This window comes from Tigriopus californicus, chromosome 9, assembly GCF_007210705.1.
Source record: "Tigriopus californicus strain San Diego chromosome 9, Tcal_SD_v2.1, whole genome shotgun sequence".
NCBI classification, from domain to species: Eukaryota; Metazoa; Arthropoda; class Copepoda; order Harpacticoida; family Harpacticidae; genus Tigriopus; species Tigriopus californicus.
In genome coordinates this window covers 14,722,500-14,738,660 of record NC_081448.1, presented here as the reverse complement: position 1 = coordinate 14,738,660, position 16,161 = coordinate 14,722,500, and the positions used below count along the sequence as shown (strand labels likewise).

At 45.5% G+C, this 16,161-nt stretch overlaps 5 protein-coding genes across 7 annotated transcripts; 3 read left to right on the top strand and 2 right to left on the bottom strand.

Annotated features, from left to right (window-relative positions):
• Positions 1–2,819: 2,819 nt before the first annotated feature.
• LOC131887471 (metalloprotease TIKI2-like) lies at positions 2,820–5,153 on the top strand. The gene is made up of 5 exons (XM_059236091.1): positions 2,820–3,169; positions 3,240–3,464; positions 3,595–4,026; positions 4,117–4,541; positions 4,608–5,153. Exons 1-5 carry the CDS (start codon positions 3,143–3,145, stop codon positions 4,993–4,995), a joined length of 1,497 nt encoding a protein of 498 aa, XP_059092074.1. The 5' UTR covers positions 2,820–3,142; the 3' UTR covers positions 4,996–5,153.
• On the bottom strand, positions 4,937–7,366 carry LOC131887474 (dnaJ homolog subfamily B member 9-like). Of its 3 annotated transcripts, none has more exons than XM_059236094.1 (2): positions 6,615–7,358; positions 4,937–5,417 (listed from the first exon to the last, which is right to left on the bottom strand). In XM_059236094.1, the coding sequence occupies exons 1-2, from the start codon at positions 7,108–7,110 to the stop codon at positions 5,230–5,232; spliced, it is 684 nt and encodes a 227-aa protein (XP_059092077.1). In that variant the 5' UTR covers positions 7,111–7,358; the 3' UTR covers positions 4,937–5,229. The 3 variants fall into 3 exon arrangements, with proteins under 3 accessions (XP_059092077.1, XP_059092078.1, XP_059092079.1); XM_059236095.1 differs by having other exon boundaries at positions 5,253–5,417; positions 6,532–7,366; XM_059236096.1 differs by having other exon boundaries at positions 5,279–5,417; positions 6,674–7,366.
• Positions 7,367–7,396: 30 nt separating this feature from the next.
• Positions 7,397–9,675, top strand: LOC131887470 (sorting nexin-2-like). The gene is made up of 2 exons (XM_059236090.1): positions 7,397–7,959; positions 8,054–9,675. Exons 1-2 carry the CDS (start codon positions 7,770–7,772, stop codon positions 9,526–9,528), a joined length of 1,665 nt encoding a protein of 554 aa, XP_059092073.1. The 5' UTR covers positions 7,397–7,769; the 3' UTR covers positions 9,529–9,675.
• Positions 9,676–12,806: 3,131 nt separating this feature from the next.
• Positions 12,807–14,426, top strand: LOC131886785 (uncharacterized). The gene has a single exon (XM_059235186.1). The coding sequence runs from the start codon at positions 12,807–12,809 to the stop codon at positions 14,424–14,426; it is 1,620 nt and encodes a 539-aa protein (XP_059091169.1).
• Positions 14,427–14,483: 57 nt separating this feature from the next.
• LOC131887371 (translocon-associated protein subunit delta-like) lies at positions 14,484–15,662 on the bottom strand (the record flags this gene model as incomplete). Its single annotated transcript, XM_059235961.1, is given in 2 exon segments — positions 14,484–15,243; positions 15,597–15,662. Coding segments are annotated over 2 exon segments (510 nt in total). The 3' UTR covers positions 14,484–14,788.
• Between the last annotated feature and the right edge of the window lie 499 nt (positions 15,663–16,161).

The following is a 16,161-nucleotide window of genomic DNA, read 5'->3' as shown; positions in this document are numbered from 1 at the left end:
GACAAAGTTAAGGTATCATGAATTTGATTACAATGCAAAATCAGTTTTGTCTTTTTCTTTTTTAAGAAAATCAAACCTGTATGTGAACCTGTGAATATAGTAAAAAAAAGTCCATTTCTGCCAGGATTGCCGAAGAGCTCCAAATTTCCTAACTGAAAATTAAATGCCACTCTGGAGCCTGAAAAAAGGAATGAGTAACGAGTATTTTTTGGAAAATCTAGGTCGTTACAATTGCACCGTTTTAAAATGTATTGGAATTACAGTTCCGTTTCAGAAAAGAGAAACAAATTACTGTAATTTGGTTATTTGTTATTTTTCAACTACTGCCCTGGCAATTTATAGATGAAAAGGAAAATTATACCATAATATCCTTCAGCAATGGGATTTGAATTGCCATCCCTAGGCATAAAAGCTTTTTTAAAAAAAATCAGGTAGTAAAATTTCACAGACCAGACCCTTAAATTGACCAGAATTCTTGAAAACTTTCATGAACTTTTACAAAAATTGCTATTTTTTGTTGAAATGGCTGAAATTGCATATTGAGTTGCAGAAAAATGTCGAACATTGATTTTAAAGTTGTAATATCTACTAAATATTTTTTTGCAAACTTTGCACAAAATACAGGATGCCAGTTTTTGCCGGCCCTACTTTTGCTACTTTTGCCGGCCAGAGCTTGCTTGACCTGGCTCTAGTAAAAGACTGGAGTCCTTTGCTGGAATCGAGTTCAAAAAGCGGCGAGCCCGGCCAAAAGTAAAAAAAAGCAAAGGACTCCTACAAGTCCTATAATATGCTATCCTTTATATATTTTGCTCATTATCACAAACAAGAGTTGCAATGAAATTATTTCAAAACATGGAATTCCACATTAGTGTGTTGATTGAAAATGCCAAATCATAAGAAAACGGGTGAACCGCCAAACACAACCTTTCAGTGCAAAATTCGTTCCGTGGCGGTCAAGATATGGAGACACTAGCAGTAAGCAAGCCGAAGAAACAAGGAGGGCGAAAACGGAGAAAAATCATGCGACTCTCCACTTCATGAGAAAGGCAACAACACAAGCAGCGTGATCAGCCAGGAAGTTTTCATGAAGGAGCAAATGAGACCATCTAATCCCGAATATTGTTGGGTGTAAGCAAGGAACCTTGGTGTAAGTTAGGGTTTCAGTCGAGTTTAGCGTCCAATCATAACGATTTATGGTTGTTGTATTTGAAGTTGGCTTATATCAAGGATATTTGGTACCATTGAAGTCAGGGCCCAAGTGACCCCCTGAAGCCAGTACCCCATTTCGAAGGTGTAGAGATGAGTCGAAATAAGCATGTCCCAAGTCTTGATTGGTCTCACAAGCAATTGATCTAGGTATGGAGATCCAAGAACCGTGACCTCTATTTTGCAGCCTTCCTAGGAAAATGTCATCAAACTTTGAATTTAATCCAAGAATTGCAATGCTGTGGATTCATTTTCAATTATTGTTATGCCATTGAGGGCTTTGTTTTAACTTTCTATGTTGTCTAGTAGAGTTTATTGGTAAATTTTTTGTCCTTGTATCCAATGAGTTCTATGCACATAACTGATTTCGTGAGACAAAGTCAGAACTGTTGTGGAGTTCTTAAACACATCCAATTGTCCAGTTTGATTCCCAACAGCTCATGCAGAATGTTATTGAACCCAATCTGGACGTCTCTCTGTAATTGATTGCACTCTTGGTCTTCACTCAAATTTACTTCAAAAGATTATGGCGGACAATATTGCAACTTCAAGAGACCTAAGGAAACAACAACCCCACTGACACATTTCTGAGGTATGCAAGACAAAAGGAGCCTGATGGTGCCTAGGCACCTATTCATCTCTCTTTGTAAATGCTGTAGGTGGGTATGCCATTTAAGATCCAGTTGTAGCCTGACACCCAACATGTCTATGCTATCAGACCCCTTGATGCTCCTGTGTCCAATTGTGATGCTAAAAAGATTGATCTATTTTTGGCTCCTGCTTCCTAGGTATATCATAATATTTTTAATTGATTACTTGCAAGTCCAATCAGTGTATTTTAAGTATCATGTCATTAAATCAACGGAACAGATTCTCCTCCCTTTGTACTGCTTGAGTGGGCACAGCTCTGCTCAACCCAGCAAAAAGCTCTGTCAATTTAACAAGATGATGGTATATGAAACACAGAAATTTGCCAAGTAAGCAAGTAAGAATATTTTGAATGGAATGTATGCCTTGGTGTCTCTGTATTGATTTTAAATTATAATAACCCTGATAGAGACCATGGTATTGCTAATTAATGTAATAAACTTGTTTCGGCACAAACTTGGCCAAGCAACCTGGCCAAACCGCCCATGTTGCTTTTTTTACTGCCAAAGCTAAGAAAAGAATGGAAATCACTAAACCTCCAAATTCATCCCTCATTGAGAGCAATTTCAAAAAGCATCATCACCTTTGGCAACTAAATCTGTAGCAGTCTGTTCATTTCTCCAACACCTACCACTACCAACGCAAATTAAAGAAATCTTCCCATTTCCCGTGAGGAGGCACTTACAAATGATTCCTAGAGTATGAGTAAATACCTGATGTGGGACCTTCAGGCTGGACCATTTAAGCAAAAACTCACGTCAAATCTAACTACTAGAACTGGGGGGTGTAAATGGGCCATCCCTAGTCTCTAGCCAGCCCCGTCCAAAAAAACCCTGGCTTGACTTGTTCCCGACTCTGCGTTTAGCGCTAACTGATTGTTTGAATTGTCAAGCCCGATACAGAGCTTGAAACCCCCCCTACCTCTAAGAAGGGCGACAATGGCAAATATACACATAGGCACACACAGGTAGAAGCAAGAACTTGACTGCGGGCTTGGACTTCGACGCTTGGAGCCTTGCTTGGAGCGGACCCCAGGCCTCCCATGTTATTTACTACTACTGTAGTTTCTAGTGTGTGCTTGACCCGCCCATACTACTCAGCCACGTAAAACGTCGTAGAATTGCTAGGATGATGGCATTGCAGTGCCCAAATGGATTTGAACGAACTCCAATCTGTGGCTACTATTCATATCAATCGCAGTCCAACGAATGAGTGTGTCCGCCCATATGAGGGTCCGGGTTGTTTGTGAGTGAGTAGTGGCTGGTGTTCGTCGATAAGCATCTTCGCCATGCGAGTCTCTGTCCCTGGGCCCCAGGTAAGCGAACCGCCCGCCCGGAGTTGGGTTCGTCGAACTGTTCACGCCCGACTGGCTTCCTTCTGTTTAGGCTGTTGTGGGGTGGGGAGGGGCGAGGTTGTGGCTGATGGTCTTGATAGGGTCCCTCCGTCCTCCGTGGGGGGCCTCGAGCTCGCCCGAGTCCGATTCGCTACCGTCCTCGTCGTTTTTATGGCAAATCCAGGCCACGCCCCCGTCCTACTTTTTCGGGACCATTCACGTGCCGTACACGCGGGTCTGGGACGCCGTCCCATCCAATGCTAAGCAAGCTTTCAAGGTGAGTACGTGCCCAGAGCCGCCAGCCATCTCACCAGGACCGTGACCGGCCTGAGGATGACCATTAACGAAGGTCCCCGATGAGACAAGCCTCGATTGACACTGACCATGCGCTTCTTGGTATGTTTTAGTATTCCAATCAGATCTACTTCGAATTGGATCTGACGCATCACGGCACCTTAACGGCCTTATCGTATTGCCAGCTTTTGCCGCCGAACCAACATTTGTCCCAAGTCATCCCGAGCGAGCTCTTCTTGCGGCTCAAGCATCACTTGGCGTACGTGCGGCGCTCCATTCAGCACTGGATCACGCCAGATCAGATTGACCGTGGCCTCACGGCCGATTACATTTACGCCACTATGACCTCCAATTGGGAACGGAAGCAGCCCGTGTGGGTCATGATGATGCTCAACTCGCTCACCAAGAGTGATATCGCCTCGCGAGGCATCCCGGTGTTGGACTTGTTCCTCCAAAATCAGGCCGAGAAAAAGGGTAAAAAGATCGGCGCTATCGAAAAAGTCCAGGAACAATGTCAGCCCTTGAACCAGCTCAGTCATGCCCAGGTATGTCCCCGGCCACGGATGGCGCCCTTTGACCGCTCTGGAAACTTTGGTTCCATTAGCCGCTTAACGGTGATTTCGCTTTCGCTCTAGGTTATCATTGCTCTGAATCAAACCTTGACCGCTCAAGAGAAGCACCGGCTAGGTCTGACCTCGACGGAAGAAGAATATTCCACGGACAATCTGATCCGTCAATACCGACGAGGCGATTTCCAGCCGGATTTCTTCAATCGAGACACGTTTCAAATCCCCAAGTTAAGCGGACGCCAAGACCTCATGTCGTTACATGACCAGAAGACGGTCCAAGAGATTGACCGCTTTTTCCACGATGAGCTCATATTAAAGCGGAACAAGCGCATGGCTGCCCGCGTGATCGACCTCTTGATGAATCAGCCCAACTCTTACTTCTTCGCTTTCGGGGCGGGTCACTTCTTGGGCAACGACAGCATTCTGTCGTTCGTCAAATCAGCTGGCTTCCATGTGAAACGAATCGATCCCGACCAGACATTGGACTTCAGGTAACAGGTTGATTGATGCCATGTCCTCACAACTATGGTCATTACATATTTTGTTTCTCGTTTCAGCTATGCCTTCTCGGCCTCGCCTAATGCGAAAAATAAGGTGCAAGGCACATTCGACGACCTCCCGGAGCACGAGAAGAAACGCGCTCTCTTGAAGTTCATTCAGTACCATCAGCAACAAGAACGCGAAAACGATACCCGACGCTTTGGAGAGATGATGGGATCGGAATCTCCCATCACTCCCAACCCGCTCGAGGGTCCGGAGGCCGAAGAAGAGGCTCCAACTCCCATTGGGATCGATGAAAAGGCCATTGAAGAGTCGCTCAAGATTTGGTACGGGATCAATGAGAGGAGCTTAGCACACAGCGGCAAGGATAAAGCGCTTCCGATGATGATCTCAGTCATATTGGGAGTCATGGTGTTAGCTAGCGGGTCATCGGATAAGCTATGATTGGCTGGTTGTTCGCGCGCTCCAGAGGCTTTCAAGAAACAAATACGTATTATTATGTAGTATTCTAAGCAATAACCATCTCCAGGAGAAATTAACCTTTGCCAATTGAACAGTTTTGTTTGTCAGATCTCATGTAATATACACCATTTGTGCAACGATCTACAACATCCTCAAAAATTTGGGTTCTCTTGTCTGAATGAAATTCAGGTTCGATCCAGACCTCGGATCAACCGACTATGCGTTGTGCAATAAGATCATTATGCAAACCATGCAGGAACTGACAAAACCCATTAGGTAGGGGTCCATGGGAATGACCGTGGGTTTGGGCCTGCGCCTCTCACCGCGTCTCGTGAACCAAGCCTCAAATCGGTCATAGCGCTCTGTGGACCAATCCTCACGTTTCAAGGGACGCATGGGATCATCTAAAATCGACACGAGATAATCGGATATATTAATGGATGGACTCACTAAGCACGAATTATCTTGTTCTGACGCACTCGGTACTCGACACCAAGAGGTTGGCGGGTAATAACCAAGCGGAATCAAAGTCGTCGTCAAAAGGATCGGTCCCTTTGATATGAATAACTTGCATGAAAAACCTCTATATAATGATGTTAGAGATCACCACTCCCTTAAAGAACTAGATGGCGTTACAAGCATCTATAATGAAGAATCTTACAATCAACCAACCAATTGAATCTGTTTGAATTGTAAAGGACCTTGTTATGATTAATATCTTATAAAACTACCTGTAGTTGAAATGTTTTGGCCCAATTTTTGACCTCTTTTGTGACCAACCAGAATAGTTATGAGACCATAAAAGTCTTTATCCTTGGGCTGTATAACGTCTGAGCTAGGTTTAAGTCGATTCGAAATTAAATGATGACTAGATTGGCATCAATGTGGAAGAAAAATCAAAGTTCTTTCCATTTTTGCTCATGTGAGAGCATCATCTAGGAGTGAATTCATAAGCATCCGATTTACCACCACCAGACGTTGGTGTTCTTAGTTCTAAACCCTCGGTGTGATTTCAAAACAACAAAGTGCTATGAAAAAGCCGTGATCTGTAAGGTGGTTTTAAATTCCTAAAGCAGAGCTTAAATACATATATGTGTTATGCACAGTGGGTTCTTATTTGGCATTGGACTTTTAGTCAGCTACAGCCTGGCTATGATCTCATATACGGTACGTACGTAAGGGATGTTAGAGTCTCTTTAATATGGCCACTTATGATTGACACCGAGATCGTGGTTGGTAGGTTCATTGTACGATTGTGACATGATTTGTCCGCCAAAGCATGGTGCGCCATCTAGCTGGTTAAGATTTGGTCTTCTCTAACAATCGACATAGGTTCTGTCAGCCTTTTGAAGGCAAAACATTTTTTTTATGCATTCATGAAAATCTGATACCTCAGGAGTCTACAGCTCTTACAAGCCGGTGACCACGGTTCAAGATCTTAGCCTCTGCCCATTTGAAAACGGACCAGGACCCAAAGGTCGAAAAGTAGGCTTTTAAGTGCCACAGAAACAAACTTACGATACATATAAAAGCTCTCCATGTCAACCTGCCAGCTTTAGGGTCATCCAATATTCTATTCACATAGCTTTCTCCATGCATACCATATTCTGGTACATGGAAAGGATCTCTCCGCCGTCTGATATATTCCTCACGTTCTGACCTTTTGAGCCTCTCATTCAAGTAGGCCTCCCATCGACGATGAATATTATCATCGGGTGGTCGGGGCGGGGCCCGATACTGCGGTGGAGGCGGGTGGGGACGGCCTGGACTTGGGGTATGACGCTGATACGGGTTCTGTCGGAGCTCGCTGGCCAATTTCGCGTCATACCGCCGTTTGGCCGAGGCATTCCCGATCAACTGGTAGGCCTCGGCTACGGCTCGGAATTGATGGCTGGACTGAGGACTGGCATTCACATCCGGATGATACTTCTTGGACAGCGTGATGTAGGCGGATTTAATGCTCTTTAAGTCGGCATTGCGCCGTAACCCCAACACTTGATAGGGACAGGTCGAGTCCTCAGGGGGGTGAGAGGCGAAGTTCCTCAGATTGGACCGATGCCACCGGGTCCACATCACATGGGGGGCACATGTTTGCATGGTAGGCTAGTGTCAGCCCGTCCCAGCATGCCAAGTTCTACCCTGAGGGCACCCAATCAATCTATCTCCGCTCCAATCTTCTGATAAAGATATCATCAACTTTGGTCCCTTCAGCCAGCTGAGAAAGACAGGTTTGAACCTGGGCGGCAAATCGGAGATGGGCCCCAGGCCTGGAGCCTCGACCACCACGCCCCATTACATGCAAGGCTGTGTCTGGTTCTATTGCATTAACTTAGATTAGTACCTGAAATCTTTCGTCCAACTAGCTAGCTCGGCCTCCAGATGCAAGATGCATGATTAAGGTTCGTGAGCTCGGCCATGGGTTTGTGAAGGCACAAATATGTCTGTAGTATGAGAAAGCCACACCAACCAACCACCATGGAGGCCAAGGAGGCCGGGGAGGCCGAGAAGGGGAGGGGGAAGGTAGGAGCTATGAAGTGGCAGGACGACCATGTGAACCGTAATGGTTCCCTGCCTCCTTGGTCCCTTGTTCCTGGCCCAGGGAGAAGGAGAGGGGGGAAAGCTCGGGGGTGCTCGGTTTCTGGTCTTTTGGGGCCATGATGAAGCTTAGGAGCGGATCGAGGAGCTAGGTAGGCAATTGGAGAGTTGGCCAGCCGCACTTGATTCCAGGCTGAGGGGGTAAAAAATCTAGCCTCATCATGTCCGGATCCCGAAATGTGCGGACTCAAAGCGAAGAGTCGGAGGAGGACATCTTCCAGTCTACGTTTGCCAATGCCGACAATGTGAATAAGGTCAAGATCACGGGCATTTGCCATGCCGACCATCAGACCAAGCTGGGCATCGGCCACCACATGGATCCAACCTTGGTGGCTCATCAAATCAATCAAGGTAGGATCGAACGAGAAATAGATCCTAGAGAGCTAACCCACTAAGTTCATAGGCGGATTCAACCGATTCTAGCGGGATTCCTTGATTTTTATAGCCCGTAATGAGGGAGCGGAGAAATCGGATCCATCCAAAGAAGAGGGGTCGCCCGAGGCCACCAGGGACTGGCCCCATCCCCGCCCAGCACCCATGAGTCGAAGTACCCGGCCTGCCGCTCTCCTCCGAGCCCAGAGCGCTCATAGTGCGCCGAGCGCCCAGTCTGGGGCCACTGGCACTTGGCTCCACAGTCAGATTGGAACCGATGATACCTATTCATCGCCGGATGAATTCGACCACGAGGACGAGGATGTCGTCATGGAAATCACGGTCCACGAGCCTCATAAGGTCGGGGAGGGCATGTCAGCCTTCATGGCTTATAGGGTGGTCACCCACACCAACCTGCCAGGATTTAATGGGGCTGAAGTGAGCGTAGTCAGAAGGTTCAGCGACTTTCTGGGGGTGCATGAGAAACTGAGAGAGAAGTATCTCCCCCGGGGTCGCATCATTCCGCCCGCACCCGAGAAGAGCATCCTGGGGACCACCAAGGTCAAAATAGCTAGTCATAACGGGGCTGCCGGAGGCACGGGTAGTCTGCCAACCGGGACAGATAGTCCCGGCGGGAACGGGTCCACCCAGTCGAGTCCGAATCAAAAAGAGTTCATAGCTCGGCGACGATTCGCTCTGGAGCGGTTTATCAATCGCGTGGCGCAGCATCCAGTCCTGAGACGGGACATGATCTTCATCGAATTCCTCCAATCCAACCAAGACCTGCCGCGGGCCACTTCCACTTCTGCCTTGTCCTCGGCCTCGGTCTTGCGATTGATCGGTCGCATGGGCGATACCGTAAACAAGATGACCTACAAGATGGAGGAGAACGACCCTTGGTACGAGGACAAGGTCCAGCAGATCGACCATCTGGCGGCCCAGTTGAAGAAGCTTTACGCCTTGGCTGAGAGCCTGGTCCAATGTCGACAGGATTTGGCATCAGCCACGGGTTATTTTGCCCATAGCACGGCCATGTTGGCCAATTGCGAAGAGGCCCATTCCTTATCCAGGGCCTTGGCTCAATTGGCCAAGGTCGAGGAGAGCATAGAGCTCGTGCATCAGGATCAGGCCAAGGCCGATTACTTCTACCTCTTTGAGCTCATCAAGGATTACGTGGGATTAGTGGGGGCGGTCAAAGACGCTTTGTCAGAGAGAAGTAAGTCCTTTCAGAACTGGCAAAACGCCCAGAGTATGCTTATCAAGAAGAAGGAACAACGCTCCCGATTGGAAATGGGAGGTCGCACCGACAAGATCCCCATCGCCAATGAAGAGGTCATTGAGTGGGAACTGCGCTTGGAGGAGAATCAAGTCAACTTCAATAGGATCTCGGAGGTGATCAAGGTGGAGATTGCCTTGTTCGAGCGCTACCGAGTCAAAGACTTTAAAGTAGCCATTATCCAGTACTTGGAGGCACTCATGAAATGTCAGCTCCAAATGGTCAAACATTGGGAGGATTTCCTCCCTGAGGTCAAGAACATTTTGTACTGATCATTCGTGTGACTAGTAATGACGACTCGCCGCCGATGCTGGGAACTGAAGTGTTGGTGGAGGGATGCATGTTGTGCCATCAAACTTTTGACACTTTGTACTATCCCTAAATCACATTGTCAAGAAATACAGTAATTTTGGAAACCATTTTTTTCTCTGATGCAAACTCTAAGAGAATGATGAAACACCCTGTAGGGCCCTTTGAGGTAGATGTGAGGCCATAGACAATCTAGAGGTTATGGCTAACATGCTTGGAGTGTTTCAGTTCCACAAAATTTAGGAGCAACAGCCCATTACTCTAAAGATGAGTCTGTTGAGATTGGCGAGGCTAGCCAAGTTGAGCGATTAAATGATATTGTAGCCACAGATCAAGATGCTTGAGAGGTCATCATGGGCTTGAGACTCTCGAGCTCTAATGGCCCTGATGGTGTTTCTGATGAGTTTCTGATGAGATGCTCACAGGTTCTTGCTCCTGTTTTCTCGTACTTGATGCGGTGTATCTTGTATCAAGGCCAGTTTCCCTCTTCTCTGGAGTTATCTCACATGGTGAAGAGATCAAATAAATTTTCAAAATCAGGATTGTCAGAAAGCTAGGAAAGTCAAAGAAAGCACCACCCTGTCCATCGTAAGGTAAAAGGATAGCTTTGACCAAAAGAGTAACTCTGGTAGCCCCAGTTTGCAACCTCCTGTGATTATTCATTTGATCCCATCAGTAATCTCACATTTTTCCTATCTTTAAGGGGAGATAAGACGTTCCCCAATAAGTATAGGTCGATTTCTCTCACTTCAAATATTGCGAAGGTGTTTGAGAAGATCATGAAATTTAAACTTGTAGAATTCCTTGAAATTCATGAAGTCCCTCCTCCTAGCCAGCATGAGTTCCGAGCACATTTTAGCACGGTTACCCAACTGATTGAGCACATGAAGTAGGTCATTGAGGGACTAAGAGTCATGAGTAGGACTCGAGGGAAAAAAAATTTTAGGACTCGGAAAAAAAATTGTTTTTGAGGGCCAAATAATTACTAAAAGAGTTTTTTAAAACCAACGAATAATTTTTTGGCACATGAAAAAAATTCCTGAAACGCAAGGATACAAGCCTGTTAAAAAGCAAATAAGCCACATAAAAAGACAACATTATACTAATTTTGCAAAAGTTTTAAGCAATTACCAAAAGGTTCAATATATTTCATTATTTCAAAATCATTGAAATCTACAGGCCTTGCAGTTGTCTCCTAACTTGAACCCCAAAATTAATACCCTAAACCATGCAGGTTATAAGATCAAATTTGGTCCTTTTGGGTGCTTTATTTTAAATTTCTTTCAGGGTGAAGAGACCTAGGCTAAATTGCAAATGTTTTTATATTTACTCTTTTGCGTGTAAAGTAATGAGGTTCTATTTGCATTGTTAGGAAAAGCTTGAGCTTTTGTCAGTAAGGCAAGCGGAATAGTGTGAGAATTAGAGAATGTAAATGCCAATCTTGACATTGTGTCGTTTATTTCAATCTGTGATAATTAGCGACTTTTGAACCTCAACTTTATGTCTAATTGTAATGTTTTGAATTGTCACGTCAAACTGGCAGCCTTTTTCTTCTTCAGGACAAAGCTGCTTCCGGTAAACAGGACAGACTGTTTTCTCTGCAACTGTCTTTTCGTGCTCTATTTCAAGAGGAGATACTACTTCAACCTCTACATTGGTCAAATCAGTCGACTTCTCAACTACTGGGTGAGCCTGTTCTTCAAGCACCACCCTGGTTTCTTTGACCCAAACAGCTAAAACCTCTATAATAAAGGACTTATTGACAACGCAAGGATCCTTCCTTGTTAAGACCAAGTCCAAACATTGTCTACGTAGCCTTTGACTTTTCGACAGGTAGCTTCCATCATGAATGCAGAGAAACTATCAATGAGCAGCCAAATCAAGAGGCCAAGAAAAAGAAGAAGAAAAACTAAAAGGCTATCCAATCTTGTCCGGAGATACAGGATAACGAAGCAATCAAACTAAATATAGAAATCTAAGATGGAGATAGTAAACAAGAAGTGAGGGACAGAGAAAAGCAAGGAATCAAGAACATATGTAAACTAGGAAAACAACACAAAAGCACAGATACAAACTCACTAAACTGATCTAACAAAAATACAATTAATGCATTAGTAAACAAAGATTGATGACCCTCAGTGACCAATACAATCAAACTAAAGAACTATCAACTCTACACATAACGATTCGGAACTAAATGTACTACAATACTAGAGACTAAAGTAGAGTTTGCATACAATACAACGTCGCTTCTTTCTTCATGTCTAATGGACAGGGGAATTTCGTTCCAGTAACGTACCCAGAGCAATATCCTAACACAATTTGGCATTTTTTTCTAGGTCGTAAAATTACAAGGACATTTTTTGGTTTTATTGCTTTTTGGAACTCTAGGCCACATAAAAATCTTACATGACTACAATTACATACCTAAGGACAGTTTTAATTGCATTGTTCATTGCGACTTTCGTCATGTCAGCATCACAAATGAATAAAATGAATGAAATTTGATTGCATGAAGTACTCTCACTATTGACTAGAATGGACAATGAATATCACAGTTGGAAGATGACTAGATGCGGACTCACTGGACATGAAAAAATGAAAGATGGCAAGGACAGCTCGAACAAATACAATTGGGCAGGATTTAATGTTCCAATTTTCATCGTTTATTCTCCGAGTCATTAATGATCGGGGCCTAAATAAATACTGGCGCACTTATGGGTAGTTTTTGAAAACAATATTGCCAAGGGGAAGTAACTAGTAGCTAAATAACTTTCATTCTGAAGTCATTGATCCATTCGATCAGTTGTCACATTACACCAATTTGAACTGTATTGAATAATGTTGCTCAACAACTTAGTGATCAGTATTAGCTTTTAAATTTCAAAGTAAGAGGCCCAAGGGGCAAAAGGAGAAATTCATATATTTATATGTGTTTATTATGCGTTTTCTGTGTGCATTTCAATATATATTATTCATAAAGATACGTGAAGGTGTATTAGTTCCTTAGTTCTTGTGAAAGCTTGCCACACCTGGGTTAATATATCATTGATTGGGTTGGGTTGCTATTCCCCTTTCCCCGCAAAGGCCTCAAGGCTCAAGGGCAGAAAGTCATGGCAACAACCATAAGAGCATGGACTTGCTTCGTCTTGATTTGAGGCAGCCCTACGTAAGGATGGTGCAATCGTAAACGGTTGATCATAAAAGGTGAATTGTGAAAGGATTTCAAATTTCATTCGTGATGGAGGACAGTCCTAGCATTGTGCCTGTTTTTAATCTAACCTCCATGGACAAACTATCGATATCATCATCCAATAAATTGCTGATTTTGGATTGCCGAAACTTGGAAGCGTCGCAAATCATTCCGGATATCAAAATCCTGCACGAGGACATCATGAGAGATTCAATCAAAGCAGTTTGGTTGGATACGACCTCGTCACGATTTATCGAGATCAAAGAGCGTCTGAAAAAGTTATCTATGGCGACATCCATGTTCCATTTAATGAAACTTTCATTACAAGCTCGTGAAACCGATCTCCAAGAGGCCCAAAAAACGTCTCAACTGATTGCCTCAATACCGACTGTGATGGAAGATCTGCCCAACTTAAGCCAAAACCATCCTGGATTGGTTCGGTACATTCGCTTGGCGTGCAAACAGGCCCCGATCTCCTCGATGAATCCCCAGCCTTCCACGGGAGTCAAAAGAAAGAATGCCGATTGTTACGGCGATGGTCGAAGAGCAAAGAGATCGACCTTCAACACATTAGGGAATTTTTCTCTTAGCAAGTCGAAGTGCTACATGTGCCGTTGTCATTCGGATTTAGATCGGCTTTGCTCAGATTGCATGGCTCTCAATGACCATTACCTTACGACTCAAGTAGATTTAATTGGTCGCAAAGCTATCGTAACCGGGGGTCGGATCAAAATCGGTTTCGAAACTGTCTTGCGGCTTTTACGTGATGGTTGTCAAGTGACTGCCACTACTCGATTCCCGTTGGATGCTTTAAAGCGATATCAAGATCTCCGAGATTACTCCATGTGGAAAGACCGTCTCAAGATTGCCTATCTGAATCTGGAAGATTTCGAATCGATCAAGACATTTCTGGACCATGTCCAAGGCACCATGGACCATTTGGACATTTTGATCAATAATGCAGCTCAAACCATACACCGGCCCCTGGGGTTCTACCAACAATTCGAGGCGATGGAGGCCGCCGAGGTCCAAGATAGGGCTTGCTTGTCGATTCCCAGACCTAAGAATGCCGCTTCCCAAATGCGTTCCTTGTCTTGGTCTATTAAAGAAACCACCAACAATAAGGTTCACTTTCCGCACAATCAATTAGACGAGCATGGCCAACCTTTGGATTTGAGGCCACGAAATAGTTGGACTTACAATCTCGACGAAGTGCCTTTACAGGAGATGCTTCAGGTATTGGCCATTAACACAGTCGGACCCTTCATTTTGACGTCTCAATTGAAGCCCCTTCTTCGCAAAAGCCCGTTTCAAAGGAAGTTTGTGATCAATGTCTCAGCCATGGAAGGTCAGTTCAGTCGCCATAACAAAGGTCAACGACACCCCCATACCAATATGGCTAAAGCGGCGCTGAATATGATGACCCGAACTTCGGGGTTGGAGTTCCAATTGGATGGAATTTTCATGACGGCCGTGGACACCGGGTGGGTCACGGACGAACGACCTCATGCTCAAGCCGTGTATGAAGCGGACCGCGGATTTACCGTCCCCTTAAATTGTCGAGATGGGGCCGCACGTGTATACCAACCCGTGATTCACGGGCTCAGTCCCGAAAACCAACCCTATTTTGCGGTGTTTCTCAAGAACTATAAAGTTCACCCTTGGTGAGCATGGGTCTTTTGGTCACGCAAGTTCCACTAGCAAGATCAGTAATAAGATGAAAGGTTTTAAGAAAACTGGACAAATGATGTATTGCCGGACTCATAGAACGAATAGAAAAGCTAAAGAGTGAAAGAGGTTAATGTGCAAGCCGAGAAGGTAGTGGAAATTTCGGTGGAACGAAATAACTAAAGAGGGCCAGCCCACATGGGCTTTTCCCGGCCACGGCACAAATATCACTGTCATTCCCCAGGTGATTCCTTCATCGCTCCGGGGCGTGACCCAGGCCAAGGCCGTGGTACACAGTTTATAGATCCGGCTGGGACGCCGGTCCCGTTGGACCCTGGGTGGCAGCCCACGGGGTCCGAACTTTAGGCCGTAAGCCCGTTCTTGGACGAATAAGCCAGATAGAAGACTAAAAAAATCATGAGCGAGGCCAAATGCTCAGACTTCATCCAGGGTCCGGTGTAGGCTCCCGGGTAGTTGATCTCGATCTGGACCAAGGGCTTGACGCTACTGGGATCCTCGTCCCGTTCCAGGATGCGCTTGACGGCGGCAAAGCCTTCCTCGTCGTACAGACGAATGGGTCGATCGCCTTTCTTGGCCGCTTTGAGGCTCTCGGTCCAGCTCACTTGGTACTTGGACCCGTCCTGACTGCGGATCACGGGCATTACGGCGCCGTTGATATCGGCGAACAAGTTCACATTGGTAGCACCGTTGGAGCAGGTGAGGGTAAATTCGGCGATGTAGGCGATATGGGTCAAGACCTCGGCGTCGGCCGGAGTGTAAGAGGTGGCTTGTACCTTGGGATTGGCGCAAGATTCGGCTGTAAAGACACACCCATGAATGGATTAGACACCTGCGGGCGAACTCAACCAGAATGGCTAATGGATAATTCGGTCAAACCCAACTCAACCCTTATCCTATAAAATAAAAAAGTGTCCTATCAAGATGGTACTTGTCATTGACTAGACGGGGTCACAGTCAAGCGCCCCTCCACCCAGCCAGGGCAGGACCACACCCGTCTCGGGTCAGACAGAATTTGTGTTCGGGGGAGGGGGAGGGGTCAAGTTAATTAAACGCGTGATGAATGAGTTTTCCGGTCAAGCCCAGCTCTCAGCCGATTTTCACCCCCATGAATTTCCGGTTGGACCGGGCTTATGAATCGTAATGGTTTACCCGTGGTCAGCACTAGCAGAGCCGAGAGAACCCAGACGGTGAGGAAGGACTTCATGGTGTGAAATGGGATGCCCAGGGGATTGGAACGGCACGGCAGAAGAGACTGATCGGTGAGTGTCTTCCACGTCTTAGACTCGGCAAAGAAGTGCTGGAAAAGGGAGAAGCATGACACGACTTCAAAATCAGGGTGATATCAAATGCGCTTCTTTAAATTTAGCGCTGGATAAAATAGGGCCAAAAAATCAGGAAATCATAGATTGTGAGGAAAGAAATCAATCGAAAATAAAACTAGATAGTATTAATCTATTTTCTTTCATAATTATGAAGAATGTGGCTTAAACTGGGTTTGCTCTGATTCCTTCCAAGATATTGAGCGGTCACCTTACAACGATGTAACCGAGTTTCTTATTGGTGGGACTAGTTCTAACCAATCATTGATCGTCTCACACAGAATAAACACTACCAAATTCAGGGCTGCTACTTTTTGGTCCATTTCAGATTTACCAGCACTCGCCGAATGATGGCATTAGTCTTCTTTTTGTCAAAGAGCTTGATGGAACCACCC

Coding starts and splice junctions, on each gene's coding strand:
- LOC131887474 (XM_059236094.1), bottom strand. CDS start 7,110: ATGCAAACATGTGCCCCCCATGTGATGTGGACCCGGTGGCATCGGTCC. Junction 5,418..6,614: donor TTTCCATGTACCAGAATATG/GTATGCATGGAG, acceptor TGTCGATTTTAG/ATGATCCCATGCGTCCCTTG.
- LOC131886785 (XM_059235186.1), top strand. CDS start 12,807: ATGGAGGACAGTCCTAGCATTGTGCCTGTTTTTAATCTAACCTCCATG.
- LOC131887471 (XM_059236091.1), top strand. CDS start 3,143: ATGCGAGTCTCTGTCCCTGGGCCCCAG. Junction 3,465..3,594: donor ATGCTAAGCAAGCTTTCAAG/GTGAGTACGTGC, acceptor GGTATGTTTTAG/TATTCCAATCAGATCTACTT. Junction 4,027..4,116: donor ACCAGCTCAGTCATGCCCAG/GTATGTCCCCGG, acceptor CTTTCGCTCTAG/GTTATCATTGCTCTGAATCA.
- LOC131887470 (XM_059236090.1), top strand. CDS start 7,770: ATGTCCGGATCCCGAAATGTGCGGACTCAAAGCGAAGAGTCGGAGGAG. Junction 7,960..8,053: donor GGCTCATCAAATCAATCAAG/GTAGGATCGAAC, acceptor TGATTTTTATAG/CCCGTAATGAGGGAGCGGAG.